General features: G+C 47.9%; 1 protein-coding gene across 14 annotated transcripts in view; it reads right to left on the bottom strand.

Annotated features, from left to right (window-relative positions):
- The window catches only part of TACC2 (transforming acidic coiled-coil containing protein 2), a 229,954-nt gene that overhangs the window by 16,879 nt on the left and 197,677 nt on the right, over positions 1–15,398 (bottom strand). For 9 of the 14 annotated variants that reach the window (XM_054522968.2, XM_054522971.2, XM_054522972.2 and 6 more), the window contains 4 exons: positions 12,805–12,866; positions 11,116–11,231; positions 9,581–9,752; positions 100–243 (listed from right to left, as the gene is read on the bottom strand). In XM_054522968.2, coding sequence (XP_054378943.2) covers positions 100–243; positions 9,581–9,752; positions 11,116–11,231; positions 12,805–12,866 — 494 coding nt within the window. Of the gene's footprint in view, positions 1–99; positions 244–7,149; positions 7,240–8,103; positions 8,245–9,580; positions 9,753–11,115; positions 11,232–12,804; positions 12,867–15,398 lie in introns of all 14 variants that reach the window. The other 5 variants (XM_054522977.2, XM_054522980.2, XM_054522970.2 and 2 more) reach the window with 3 other exon arrangements.

The raw sequence follows: 15,398 nt of genomic DNA, 5'->3' as shown, positions 1-15,398 counted from the left end.
AGGACAAAGTCTGTCTCCAAAGACTCTGGCTTTGTGGACCACGAGCATACGTATTTATAAGTGGCAGGAAGAGGATAATTACACCACATGCCACGATACCTCTGCTCTGGCGATCTGGAGGGCAGAGTCCAGGTCGGGCTGCTGGAACAGAAGGCCTGAAGGCTTCTCCACCTCGGCGGTCCCGACGCGGGAGTACAAGGCTGTTTTGGAGATGGAGACGTCTGTTGGGTGAGCAGTCTCTCTCTGTGGAATGGTTTTTAATTAAAAAAAAAAAAAAAGTTAGCATTAATCGTATGACAAAGAGGATTACACTCACCCTCTCATGAATGGGCCAATTGTATGGTTTTGAAACAAAGAACATCAAAAGTATGAGAAAGTGCAAAGACTGATGAACAGGGAAATGCCGAGTCCAGTCTATGGATGGAGATCTATCATTCTGCACCTGGGCAGGCAGACAAAGGGGCTAATGGCAGAGGCCCCTTAAGCTCCGAGGCCTTGGAGTCCAGCATGTCTGGTACCTGCTTATCTCTGCCATTTATCACATGCCGAGCCACTTAGGCACAGCGCCTGAGAACCCAGGGCACTATTCAGCAGCCTCCACTTCCCAAATGAGAGCTCAATGGTGAATAATGTTGAATTCTAGTCTACGTTTGCCTAGTTTTGAATAACCACAGATTTGATCACTTTTGTAAGACTTTTTACATTTCCATTTTGGGGGCATTTGTTTAGCTCTGTTTGAAAGGATGTGAGTCACACAAAGCTTAAAGCCTACTGTAGTTGTCAACCAATATCACCTTTGGCTAGGTAGAGTTTCTGGATGTAAGAGTTATGTTGGAGTTCTGTTGCCATGAAGTCTGTTACGTTAATGGGAAAATTAAAAACTGGGTCAATGACAATATCCACATTTGCTGATTAGACCCTTAACAGGTGGCGTGATCCACCACCCCAACCCACCCAATTGATGTTGGTTTGAGGCTTTATAGCCTTTTGTGGAGGACAGATACTAGCTTCCCACAGGTGAGGAGGAGTCTGTGGTTATTCTTTTTCCCTTTGCACAAAATGCTAGGCAATTTGCAACACAGTTGAAATGCGGTGTTAGCAGCATCATCGACCAGCACAGCCGGGTTGTCAGTCTACTTCTACTGCAAAAGAAACATCAAACCAACCACACTCTCAGTCCTATGCATTAACCTCATGGCGCTGTCATGGCTGCCCAGCGAACCTCTACCCTAGTTGTCAATACTAGAGTGCTCTAACAGGCAGAGCAGGCTGCTTCTTCCCTTGGGAAATTATGAGAAGAAATTGAATGGTGAAAGCCTACCACAGTGTAGCAGAGAGAGGGAGGTCTGGGGAAAGAATGATGAGGGCTTATCAAGGACAGCAGGTAAGATTAAAGAGCCAACAGTAACTGGGAAGGGGGAGGACCTAAAGGTACCTGTGCAGAATTTGTCTCTTCCACCACAAGAACAGGCATGCCTACCCTATGACAGCATCAGGGAAAATGAACCCGAGAAGGGAGACAGCTTAGAAAACTCAAGAAGTTTAATGGATAGGACCGGAGATGACTGAGTTAGGACCAGTTAGTTAGCCGTATACATGCATGGTGAAACTATATAGTTTCGGTTGTCCTGGAAGATTAAACGTCTGTTGCCTGGGTTTCATGGCCCCTGCCTGGCCTTGCATACTTGGGGTGACCCTGAAGCAGGATCCAAATGATCCACTGGCCAGAGATGGAAGTACACAGTCCCCTTCAAGCAGACCCCAGAGACTCGCTCATGTGAGAACAGGGCAGGCTCAGGCCCTCAAGAAGTCCCCGTTTTAAGGACGCTTGACCAGAATACACGTTAATAGCCCTCAGCAGAGGCAGGCTGACCTCCCAGAAGCAAGGGCACCACCAAGCCACAGGGCCAGAGCCTCACATGCAGGGGTTCATCTCTACTACTGGAAAATGGTTTTCACAGTTCTGCTTGTCATGGGGGAACTTCTCAGGAAGTAGTTAAAAAAAGACACAGAGATCAAGACTCAATATTTGTCCGTATGGAGAAAGTTCATAAACACACAATTCTGAAAAAAATTCTGGGCCGTGTGCGGTGGTTCACTCACATCTGTAATCCCAACACTCTGGGAGGCTGAGGTGGGAGGATCCCTTGAGGCCAGGAGTTGAGAACAGCCTGGGTAACATTGTGAGACCCCATCTCTATAAAAAATTTTAATAAAAAAAAAACTGGGGGCCGGTTGCAGTGGCTCACACCTGTAATCCAAACACTTTGGGAGGCTAAGGCAGGTGGATCACTTGAGGTCAGGAGTTCAAGACCAGCCTGGCCAACATGGCAAAACCCTGTCGCTACTAAAAATACAAAAATTAGCCAGGCGTGGTGGTGCATGCCTGTAATCCCAGCTACTGGGAAGGTTGAGGCACGAGAATCGCTTGAAACTCAGGAGGCGAAGGTTGCAGTGAGCTGAGATCGCGCCACTGCACTCCAGCCTGGCTGACAGAGTGAGACTCTGTCTTTAAAAAAAAAAAAAAAGACAAAAGATTTTAAAAGGAAAAACAAAAACTGTTCACTTTTAAAGTCAACAAATGTGTGTGTGTTTTTTTAAATGAGCAATAAAATTTCAAAATGAAAACAACATCAGTCACCATCAAACTCAGCGTGGACCTTCTGAAGATGAATAAAAAGGAGAATCTCAGAGACTGGGCCACAAGGTTTCCCAGAATGAGATTCAATTCTGACCAAAATAAGCAGGCTCCCTGCAGCGCAGGAGAAAATTGATTTAATTAAAACTAACTTTATCGTACTGGGCAGAAACTAAATATGACTAATGAAGGAATTAATTATCTTTATGCTGCCTAAAATCCTTTGTAAAACAAGAAAGGGAATGAAAAAAAATCAATAAAATAATGAGGTTTCTAAGAAAATGCAAATGGACACTACCATGTAGACTGTTCACTGACCCCTTCATCCCAGCCACCTGGTGTTTTCAATAAAGGAACAGATGACTTCAGAGCCCTCTTGAATTACTGCCTGAGTATCTGCGTGTTGATGAAATTCATTGTGTACACTCTGGTTTCCCCTTACAACCAAGAATTGTTTTTAACAGAAATTGATAGTTTTGTCTGTCGCTGATATTTTAAGATCAGACATTTTTAGATGAAGCTTTGTTTCTCTCACATAACCCTCACTTGCTACTTTATAGGGGCCAAAAAAGCCACCAGAACCACAAATTGAAATGTGAAATGGCTGTGATGCAGGAGGCATGGCCTTTGTAACCAATTTCCAACCTTCACTCCACTGAAGTCCTGCGACCTGCGAGAACCTCTGGCCACTGTCACCCACTTCAGACCTGCAGGCTGTGCCTGGGGTCCTTCCTGCTGGCAGCTGAGGGTGGCATCCTAAGCCCCCTTGTCGACAGTTCCCTGCTGCCAGACATGGAGGGGAGGGGCTGGCACTGTGGCAGGATCCCTGTCCCCTGGAGCAGAGAGAGGCCAATTCTGGGGAGAGCACCTGCACATCCGAGGCTGGGAGAGCCATGCCAGAGGGGCCACGGAGGGGTGAGGCCAGGAGTCAGGATGAGCTAGGGAGATGACAGCCACCTGGACCAAGGCCACGGTGCATGGACACAGGCCTGGTGCTCAGAGGGTGCCCAGGTCATGTGCCGCCACCCACGCAGGAGAGTGGCCTCCGCTGGGTGCTGCCCCATCCAATTCGGACCACAGGCGGTCCCCAAGCCCAGTAGGAGCGGGGATCATGGGGAGGCACTCAGCATCAGGCCTTATGCCACTCCCACAGATGGCACCACCGGCACCAGCCAGCCACTCCTGCCCACCGAGTCAAGACATAGCCTCCAGGCAATGACCACAGAGGCTCCAAACAGCCAAATACACAGGTGCTCGCGAGCTGGTCCTTGTCACTCCTCTCAGGCTGTACTTGTGGCTTTTGGGCATCACGTCTCCCTCCTTTTGAACCTCGGCTCAATGTGTGTGTATGGGTGGGGGTAGTCTGTGACACAGCGATAGAGGGGGAAACACAGAGCATGGTGGCCCCAACTCCTTCTCTTGCTCATGTAAGCTCCAGGCATCGGCCTCTTCTAAGACAGGACTGAGGGGCCACACCACTCAACCGCCCCGGGGGCCTCTTGCTAGGACTTGCTCCCTTCCTGAAGCTTGTTATTTGTATGGCCTTGCTCCTAAGGAACCCAGACACACCCTTCCGTCTTTATATTGGGTCCCCCTAATCCAGAAAGGCCCACAGCCTGCGACTCTTGGAAAGACACCTGGACACAACATTCGGGTTCTATCTGGTGTGGCTAAGTGTTAAATTCAGGGCTCCCGCACCACAGTTCCAGCGACCTTGGTCAGGTTCACTCCCAGGAGGACACAGCCAAATTCCGTTTGACCAGAAGGATGTGGAAGGAAAGTAATGGTAAGACTGCAGCCTGACACCCCAGCCCCTAAGGACTTTTCCTCATTTCTCACATTTTCTAACTGAGATAGAGAAACCCCACTGCAGCTCCTGCAAGGCTGACTCAGCTCTCCATCAGTCTAGAGAGAAATGGACGTCAAAGCTGCTCTAGGGAACAACCGGAAAATCACTTCCCACTCTAGCTCATGGTGATTTTCATCCATGCAATAGGATATTTTTCATTCCAAGTGATTTCATCTTTGTGCTAGCAACAGCTTAAGGCCATGCTGGCAAAATGACGGAGCTGTGTCACCTACCGCTGAAATATATGGCCAGAAAAAAAGGCAAATTCGATATACAGCTGCTGTTTTCTCTTCCTATGCATCAGGAGTTTCCAATGCAGCAAGGAACAATCTTTCTATATGAAAAAGAAACCCACAGGGACCAACTTGAGGTCAGGCCCATGGACCACCCTCGGGCTGGGTAGCTACAGGAACACCCTCTGTTTTCCACAGGCCAACATCACCAGGTAATGCACTTTTAAACAAAAGCAGTACAAGTTACTCTGCTAGAGAAAAATGTTCCCTATATACTCCAAGACAGTCACAGAATACTCCTTTGAGCATATGCCTCTGAAATAAAAGAGGTGGTTTGGGCTGCCTCGCCGACCCATACACTATGAACACACATGACTCTATTTTCTAACTCAGAATTGGGGCACATATTCTGAGAACAGCCAGTAATTGACAAAAAGTCAACTCCTGGCCATTATTTGCCAACAGTCGTCTCTGGCTGCTCTCCAAAGGAGACGGCAGGGGGACCAAGGCACTCAGCACACTCCATATCCACCCTGAGCTACTCACCAAACATGCTCAATTCCACCTCAAACTCTGGACAGGAATACATGGTACTTACGATGGCCAAACTGCATACAATTCATTCTGTCTTTAGGCCCCAAGGATGTCTAGAAAGAAATCTAGCGGGGGGAAAATCCTCACTGCTTCATGCTTTCTAAAAATCTTGCTTTCATGGAAACTCAACCTAAGCTTATGGTTTGGCAACAAGAACGAGGACATCCCCAATCTGTATTGACATTCTTGTTCCTGCCCTGGGTCTCGCTGTTCCCAGCCTGCACACCCACAGTGTAAGCACCTACTGTCTCTGGGAGGGGTCTCTCTTTTGGGTATGGCCAAGGAGACCTCACTGGGGGGCCCTCAGGGCCGGAGCAGCAGCCAGAACTCCTACTCCTGTACCAAGGATGAGAGACACAGACCTCACTGCCCCCCTGCAGATGAGCTGTTACTCCAGGCAGGCAGGCCAGGGGCTCCCATTTGTATTTTTTCAATTAAAAGATAGGGGCTCACTCTGTCACCTTGGCTGGAGTGCAATCAAGTGATCACAGCTCACTGTAACCTTGAACTCCTGAGTTCAAGCAATCCTCCCGCCTCAGTCTCCCGAGTAGCTAGAACTACAGGTGTGTACCACCACACCCAGCAAGGGGCCTCTCACTTGGAGACCTGAGTTCTAGTCCCCAACAAGCTGGTGAATCACTGTCAAGTGGCTCCATCTCCTATCTGTAAAATGGGACCCGGATCCACCTACCGAGGAGAGATGCTGGGAGCACCTGATCAGGTAACAGAAGCAAAAGGGAAGTGTCAACTAATAACAGCAGCTTTCCTTTATCACACACCTACTATGTGTCAAGCATGGTGCCACTCTCCGCACACCAGACATCTGTCATCTTCACAGCAACCTGTACACTGGCTATTATTGGCCTCATCTCATGAACGGCAATACTAAGGCTCAGAGAGGTTCACCTACTTGTTCAAAGCCACAGAGCACAGTCTGACACACCAGGTTCATCGGGCTGTCCAACTTGGGGTGGGGTGAGGGGTGGGAACAAGGCCGCCCTCAGAGACCAAGGTTTGCATGGGCAGTCCAGGGGCAAACACACGTTCTGCACGTCATCAGCAACTCATTCAAATTGTTAATAAAGTTACCCCAAACTTGGAAGCCAGGCAAAAAGATTTCTGCATGCCCTGTCAATGTCATACTCCATGCTAAAACTAGGAATTGGGAAACTCCATGGGCCAAATGGCCCACTGCTGTTTTTTGTAAAAAACAAACAAACAAACAAATAAATAAAAGTTTTACTGGAACAGTGCCAGACAGTACGGCCCACAAGGCTGGAAATACTTATCATCTGCACTTTACAGAAAGGATTGCTTAGGCCTGGTCTAGAATATTATCAAATGTCTTGGTTTCACTTACTATGCACTATTGATTAGGGACTCATCTCAACAAAGTCAGATGTTAACTTGCAGAAAATAGAAAAGTTGCAAATTATGTTTGTTCAATAGAGAAGCAAATGGTATCTGTAGAAAAAAAAACCCTCAAAGATCATGATTTTGTTTTGCTCTGTTGAATCAGTGCTAACCAGTTTTCTATCCAACTTTGCCGTCTTAGGCTAGCCTTCTTTACCCTACTGACCCATACATTGGTCTCTGTATTCTCTCCCATTTAACCAGCATTACCTTCCCACAGTTTAGCATTATCGAGTTAAATGGATCTTAGCTATATGCTCAGTGTGTATTTATGCAAGAGTGACACTTTCAGCTTTTTGGAAATGACCCTTTGCTGGACACCGATGATGCCCGTCTGGTGGATGGTTAGCAAAGCAGCTTCTGGACCCCAGCGGCACACATGACATTCTCAGGAGGTGGCGCACGCGGCAGCAAACCGGTACCTTGGCATCCTGGTGGCTGCGGGAAGCCAAAGCAATCTGCCTGGCCAGCTTCAGGGCTTCTATCCGCATGATGGCAAACTCTAACTCCTCCTGCCCACAGGGAGTGTGGGCAAACCGCAGGGAAATGCATCGAGACAGACGTCAATGGTTTCCACATCCGAGAAATGAACGTGCCACGAAAATGTGTCATGACAGGCACTCGGGAAAAACACGCGCTCCGCCTTTCTCTCACAATTAGCACCTCAGCAGATCATGAAATAAGCATTTAATTTCCTTTTCTAAAAATCACCCTTCTGACTGTCAGGAAGTATTGTGCAGTTGAATACCAAATGATTTGCAAAATGGGATCAAAATTTTTTCTGTTCTCTTTTCTTTGATTTCTTTCCCTTTTTCTTTCTTAAGGTAAAGTTGGCCAATAGTTTCCATGAATGGAGCTGCATCTCTCAGATGGCTGTTAACAGTCTCCCTAGGTTTGCTCTGAACATCCTAGTCTAGAGGATATCAAATTAAGTTGCCAAATTTAAAGCACAGAGTAGATCATTGTTTTTGGTTCCAGATGCAAGACTGAGCCCAGATGTTATCTCACTGGGAGTCTGAGATAACCACGTATATATAAATAGCTTGGCTCAGTGGTGATCTAATATTCTTGGTTCAGTGAATAAATCACAGAAACTGCTTTGGGGGCTATCAATGCTTCTAAATAATGACTACTTGGGCCCAGTTTGTAAATTGAAATAGAAATGGTTTGTTCAATATGTAATCACACAATTTATATCACTTTGGTATCGTGGGTAAAGAACGTCACATATACCATCCTTTGAGGGGAAGATATGTCACTGGGAACGTTCTCGGCAGTTCCTCATCAAATCCTGCCTCATTTCATTTGGGCCTCAGGGGTTCATTCTCTACTGAGGTTTTGACAAACTCCCAAAAGGTCACACGTGGGCTACAAACCTGCAGTTTCTGAGCGAATAGTGGGGGGTTCTTTTCTGCTAAGTCGGGCTCCAGATAGTCAAGTGCACCACAGAAAGAGGCGGGGTGAGCTAGCCTGCTGAGGAGGGCGTCAGCAGAGGCAAAGGAGCCCTCGGGAGCTGTCTGAACGCCGGCAGAGAGGAGGACACACAAGAAAAATAGAGGAGAACACAGAGTGATATTGATTCCAAGCAAGGGCCACGCAGCCATTTGCTGGACATTTTTGCCTTGAGGCTAAAGAGAGAATCAATTAGCTGCCATTACTTGTGGTTACATCTAGACTAATTCCCACATGCTAACAATGGACATCTTGAGATTGGCAGACCCGGCCCCCTCCCCAAAAGTGCAGCCTTCAGTGTCCTCCCACCCCCACGCCACCCTCACTCCCTGGTTGGTGAGTGGGAGCTAGCTAGTGGAAGGTGAAAGGCCAGTTAGCTGGTGGGTTTTCCAAACATAACATAACTCTTCAAGAAATATTTTCAAATATATATATATATGAAGTAAGGTTTTGGTAAAGGTCATTTTCTAAATCACGGAAAGATGATTTCAAATGAAAAAGTGTCTTCTGATAGATCAGAAAGACTTCAGAATCAGAAGCCAGCTTTGTAGAAGGTGAACCATGGACGTGTGCTTCAGAGTATTAATGTGAGAGATTGATTCACATCTAGACCCTCTTTTTGCTATTGTTTTTCAGTATCCACCCCAGCATCCAACTGCCAGACACACAGTAGGTGCTCAATAAACATTTGATGCATGAGAGAAATGGCCTACTAACACAGAACAACAAAAATAACACACTAAATCAAGGGCTTCACACCTGCTTGGGGATTGCTGGGCAGGAGGTAGAGGAAATAAAACTAAAATTCACCTAGAAGGATGGTACATTTCAGATGGGTGGAAGACCGTGGCATGGGCATCACTTACTTTGGGGAATGCACAAGGCCATGTGACATGTGTGCTGTGCAGGGACTGGGGGGTAGGTGAGACCCTCAGCTCAGCTCTATTTCTCTGCAAGACCCCACAAGGCTTGGGGAGAGGAAAAGTCCTGGTCTTTGAACAGGAGAAATTCCCATCACTAAGTCCCAGGAAAACTAACTGTTTCCCAAAAAAGGGTCCCCTGCCCTCTGCCATCAAGGATGAAGTGGCAGAGGACTGCTTAACGACTGCTCCAAAGCAACAGTCTAGTCCTAAGGGGCAAAAAACGGAAACTAAATAACCCTGAAGGCATATAAAGTACTTAAGTGGGAAACGCAAAACCACACTGGTGGGAACAGAGAACCTGCCCCTCATCCTCATGGTACGGGATCTCCCAGGTTGGCTTCTGTGGTCAGGGAGTCAGGGTGGGACCCATGGCAGGTGCCAGGTGAGTGTTGCTCTGAAGGCCTGGCCTTCTTGGTGACAATACGCAGCTGGCCCACACATCATCCCCTGTGATCTGGGGCCCTCCAACTTTACTTACAATTTCAATCGCCTCTGAAGGGGTGCCCAAGCCCATGGCCTCCAGCTCCTTCTGGGAGGATTTCTCTGGCACCTGCAAGTGTGACTCTTGGTTAGGGGCCAGTCCTCGTGGGACAGGATGCTGGGTTTTTGCAGCAGTGTTCACAAGGGCTTCAGTCTCTTCAAAACTTGACCTGGGGGAAGCAAAGGGCATCTTTCTTTAGTTTTCTCATTGGGAAACCCACTGAAATCAACCAGGATGCCCTGACCAAGTCAATATCACAAGGAATCCTGGACTTCCAGAGGGATATGGGCCAGGTCTCCAGTGGCCATGCAGCCATGCAGCCTCTAGGCTGGGCAGTCACCCCAGGACCGAGTGACAAGTGAGGGGCAGAAGTACAGATACCACTGGCTACAGACCCGAGCTCTGGAGTTCAGCAGACCACCAGCTGCTTGGTTGTGGACTCTGGGAAGTGATTGGGTACCGTGCCCTCATTTCCTTCTCTATAAGATGGAGACAATGGACCTCTCTGTGAAGATTAAATGAGATGCTGCATGCCTGTAAAGCACTTAATGCAGTACCTGTCACCTGGTGCCACTACTGTTTTAACAACATAACCCCCATCATCATTGTTCTCACCACCCTGGGCAGCCTGCAGAGTCTCTTTTGTAAGTTCGAGAAGTCAGTGCAAGCACTTTCACTCCTGCTTAAAGGGGCAGGCAGACAAAATAGGCTGGTCCAAATCTCACAGCAATGCCCACACTTACTTGATCAAACAATGCACTGCTCCAAACATCAGCCCTCATAAATGCAAACATGAACAACCATATCAATAATGTACATTTACCAGACACTTGAGGTGTGCCAGGTACTTCAACAAGAGCTTTACACACAGCATCTCTCTGGAAGACAGAGTGCCCTCTCCCCGTCGCACAGCTCGGGGATGCTCTGGGAGACTGATAGCCTCCTTTAATCTTCATTAAATCCCTGCAAGGTCCGTTTCATTATTACTTTTACTTTACATGCAAGGAAACTGAGGCCCAGGAGAGCCAAGTACCTCACTACAGGTCACACAACCAGGAGGAGGTACAGGTGGGATTCAAGCTTTGAATGCGGGGCCACAGTGTCCCTCTTTAGAGAAATGATGGAATAAAGTGTGTGTGTGCACTGGGCGAGATTATAGGGGGTAGGACACACAGTCGACTGCTGAAGGATTTCACTTTAGTCCAAAGGGTAGCCAGTAACAAAACCAATGCGTTTATGTCCCTGTGGACATTCAGAGAGACTGAAGTGTGGGCTGGCCAGGCACTGTGGCTCATGCCTGTAATCCCAGCACTTTGGGAGGCTGAGGTGAGAGGAGCCCTTGAGCCCAGGAGTTTGAAACCAGCCTAGGGATCATGGTGAGACCCTGTCTCTACTAAAAAAAAAAAAATTATGTGGCGTGTCAGCTGCCTGAATCTATGCACTGAAATGAAGTCAAAATAACAGCATGAAGGTGCTCAGAGGCTTTAGAACATCCAGCATGATGTGTGACTCTCTCATCATGGAAGTCATACCCTGAACACGGCGTCGGGGACTCTGACATGCGGACGGGAGATGACTTGACAGGGCTCTCCTGAGAAGTGTCAAACATAAGGTACAAGGCCTGCTTCTTCGGGGCATCATCGTCCTGCTGCAGGGATCAAAGTCACATATCAGCTTGGGTACAGTTGGCCTGAACGTGCAACTGAGATGAAAACTGGAGCACTCGTCAACAGAGAACAAATAACTCATCAGGGAAAAGCCTTCATTGTTCTGGAGCCCCAAGGAAGGGAGGAGGAAGTGGGGCCTGGTTAGGAGTGAGGTGGGGAGGGAAGGAGGATGCAGAGAAAGTACAACTGAGTTCAAGTAGGAACGTGGCCGGCAGAGAAGACGCCATGGCGTTGGTGAGCTGGACTTTGCTCAATTCACCAACATTTACTGAGCATGCTCTCTGGGCCAGGAGCTGTGCTGGCCACTGAAGATAAACAGAGAGGTAGGGCAAGAGCCCAGACGTGGGCTGACCATAGCTGAATGAGCCCAGGGCAGGGGCAGGGCCTGGAGAGCAGCTCAGCCGGACTAGAAACAGGGGCTGTGGGATGCCAAGCCCTGAAATGGAGACTGACATCTCTCAGTGATGGGAAGACCTTGAAAGACCCCCTCCACATGCCCTGCCGGGGTCCCCAAATAAGTCCCTGCAATGGCCGGCAGGTATGCTGCTCTGCACCACCATGAAATCTCTGGGTGGCTCTGCTGTTCCCGGGCAGGGCATGCTCCTCACGAAATTCATCCGCAAGGCCTGCCAACGCATCAGGCAGTGGGTGGTGGCACAAGAGGAAGGGGCCCCATTTAAATCAAAGATCTCAAAACACATGACAGTTCCCCTTCAGCGGTAAAATGTCTCACCCTCAGTATTATGTATATGGCCTCAGCTACTGGGGACACAGTTGTGGCCAAAGAGCTAAGCTCTTTAAGCAACCCACCAGGGGATGATGACAAAGCCCACAGCTTTACTCGGGGAGCTGTGATCTCACTGATGTGGCGCTTGAGTTAAGCCTGTGCATGGGGACATTCTCCTACCCAACCTTCAGGTCTAACTTACAGCAATCTGCAATTTGGAAGCAGTAACCCCGGCATCTATGACTGATGCAAAGAAAGATAAAGAGCAACATGTCCAGGGCCGTGTAGTGCTGCAAGCAAGCCCTCCTGTGTGTGACACGTCTCCGAGGGCATCGCTGACAACAGCAAGAGGTCACCCTTGGAATAACATGCCCTAGGGCAGCAGGTATTATGCCAGGAAAGACAGTGCCCATCATAACCTCTTAAAATGAAAAACCAGGGAGAAAGGCTTATTGCCCAGAGAAAATATTCAGTTAATTAAAACAATTTCTCAACAACAGCTAATCGTATACCTGAAAAACCATCACCACCTCTTTTTTTTTTTTTTTTTAAAGAAATCTCTAGCTCTTTCTCAGGCTAGGAAAGTAATTCTGCAGGACATCTAATTGTATTCTATCATTTTCTCCCTGAAAATGTCAAACGAAGTGGATTGAGTACAAACCTCAACCCCCCAGCCCCAGTCCATCATCGCTGTGCACCCGGGAAGCTGTGTACACAGAGAACACTCGATTTGGAGTCTGAGCTCCCAGAGACGCTCTGCACAGGGGAGGAGGCCCCTGAAGGCAGGAAAGCGAGTCCCCTAAGTGGCCCGAGGCAGAAGGACTTACAGGTAAGGAGGAGCCAATTTTTTCCATATATTCAATTTCATAGGAGTTTCTGTAATCCAACTCTGCAAAAACAAAAACAAACAAACACAAAAAAACAAAAGGTGAGGTTAGTGCCAGAGGAAAAAAATGGGAAGATCTGAGCCAGGCAGGGTGGGAGCTATCACAAGGCTCTGGGCTTTCTGACGGTGCCCACTGCCTAGAGACTTCTTATATAGCCTAAAGAAAAGGCTCAGTTCAGCTATTTTCAGACAATCGGTAAATGTCTTGCTGTAAAGGGGCTTCTGCCATTAGGGAGGCTGAGAAAGTCCTGAGGAATTCCACGGCACGACCAAGCACAGCCAGAGGGTGGCCGGACCTAAGCACTCTGCGCTGAGTGTTCCCGTAAGACAGCACATGCATTCTGGGTGCTGGTTTCCTCTGTAACTGGCAGGTGCAGCACGTGGGATGATACATCCTCGTGATGTTTTGGAACCGGACCCTTACTTGTCCCTCTCTGGGTATTCAGCTCTGGCCACCCTCTGAAGTGAGGGAAGGACGATGTTCCTTCAGTGCTGCTGGTAAGGGAAGCTTTGTAAGTCACCTGGAGCCTTTCCCAGGGTTCTACCAGTGTCTTCAGGGCTGGTCCAAATCTATTTTCAAACTCAAAGACTAGTAAAGTCCAACGGGTAGAGAAATGACCTGTTTCAAATTGATTGGTGAAAAATCCCATACACTCAATGGAGTCAGCAAACACCACTGCCTGCCTCGAGTACCTGGAAACTAAGCTGACACTCAGCTGAACTCCCCATCCAGCAAACGGATGGAGCACCTCCTATATGCTTTGCACAGTGCCAGGCATAGCAGATACAGTGGTGGGTAAGACCAGAATGGACTTCTGTCTTCACAGAAGCCACAATCTAGAGCTACCAGATGCCTCTTTTCTACTTAAAAAGAAAACCAAGAGGTGAAGAGTGACCTGCTCAGAAACCCACTGTGAAAAAGCATCAGTGGCAATCCATCAAGTGTAATCTTTCAACTTTTTTTAAGATGAAAATAAAGATAAATAGCAGTTCCGGTTTAAAGCCCCTTTATTTCTGCCTACTGCTAAAGGCATCATCAAAAAAATATGAGCTTTAAAATGAGATATTTCCTGGAGGACTTTCTTAAAACCTGCAAATGGCTGAATAACCTCAACTACTTAAACACGTGGACAATATTTCAGGAATCTCTGAATCTCCCTTGGTGAGGCAAACATATCCTTCTACTCGGCATGGCCAGCTCATGAGATCAAAGACAGTTTTGTGGATTAAAGGCCAGAAAGCTCTGCTGCATCCTGAATAGAGATGAGTAGAGAAAGTGTGTTTCCAACTCTCACACCAAGCCTGAACCCCAGGGTCTGCCCCAACTTAAGACAGAAGCATTACTCTGTAAAGTCTTAATCGCCTCCTCACCTTAAAAATGAGAAGCAGGACAGGGCACAGTGGCTCACGCCTATAATCCCAGCACTTTGGGAAGCTGAGGCTAGCGGATCATTTGAGGTCAGGAGTTCAAGACCAACCTGGCCAACTCCATCTCTACTAAAAATACAAAAATTAGCCGGGCACGTACCTGTAGTTCCAGCTACTTGGGAGGCTAAGGCAGAAGAATCACTGGAACCCAGGAGGCACAGGTTGCAGTGAGCCAAGATCGCACGACTGCACTCCAGCCTGGGTAACAGAGCGAGACTGCCTCAAAAAAAAAGAGAGAAGGAGGAAGTAGACAGGGATGGACAAGGTGATATTTAGGGTCTCTTCCAGATCTATCTATCACTTTCCAAGTATAAAACCCCGGGACTATCATTTTACTTTCTATTATAAGCTGTTTAAGTTGAGAAAATAATAGTGAATCAGCTGCCTCTTCTAAGGTATCATTACGATTGCCAAGGCATTACATGCCCTAAATGATATAACAGAAATCTCTAAGCACACTCCAATGCAGCACAGGGCACCCAGGACACACCAAACGAGCAACAGACCACTGCAGAGTTTTTCCAGGGACCTGTGGCCCCGGGCGAGTGCCCGGCTCTGGTAACCAGCTCGCCTCACTAAAGTGTCCCACTTGGAACCTCAGCTCTTCTGGTGGCTGAATCTGGGTGAGTTTTAGGTCACAGAGCTCACTCATCTGCCTTCTCTGCTACCTGCCAAAAGAAAGTCCCTTCCCACTGTCCTGTGTCCCCATTCCTCCCTTCAGAAGGAGCAACTGACGGTGCAAAAGTGGGGTTCTCTGACACCCACATTAGTGTTTACACTTGTGAGATGCCTGGTTTCAGAAGGCCCACACTCCTCCCCGTCAATCCCAGATGAGTAGCAGACGCCTGGAGATGCTCCTTCAGAACACGCCCTGCTTGTTGCAATCACAGTCATTTGGGATCCTGATTTGTAATTTACAAAATGATCTGGACAGGATGTAAGAAAAATAAATACTTTCTCCTGTCATCTTGGGTGATCTCTGATATTTTGAGAAAACATCTTCCTGAACTTGGTTTTCAAAATTTCACTCATCTGCTTCAAATCCTAAGCCTCAAAGGGCAGGCATGGGGGTGAAGCCACATCCAATTTCAGCCCAATTTTCACACC

The sequence above is a fragment of the Pongo abelii genome, chromosome 8 (assembly GCF_028885655.2).
Source record: "Pongo abelii isolate AG06213 chromosome 8, NHGRI_mPonAbe1-v2.0_pri, whole genome shotgun sequence".
In the NCBI taxonomy this organism is placed as follows: Eukaryota; Metazoa; Chordata; class Mammalia; order Primates; family Hominidae; genus Pongo; species Pongo abelii.
The sequence above is the reverse complement of the archived record's forward strand: the minus strand, read 5'-3'. Positions and strand labels throughout refer to the sequence as shown.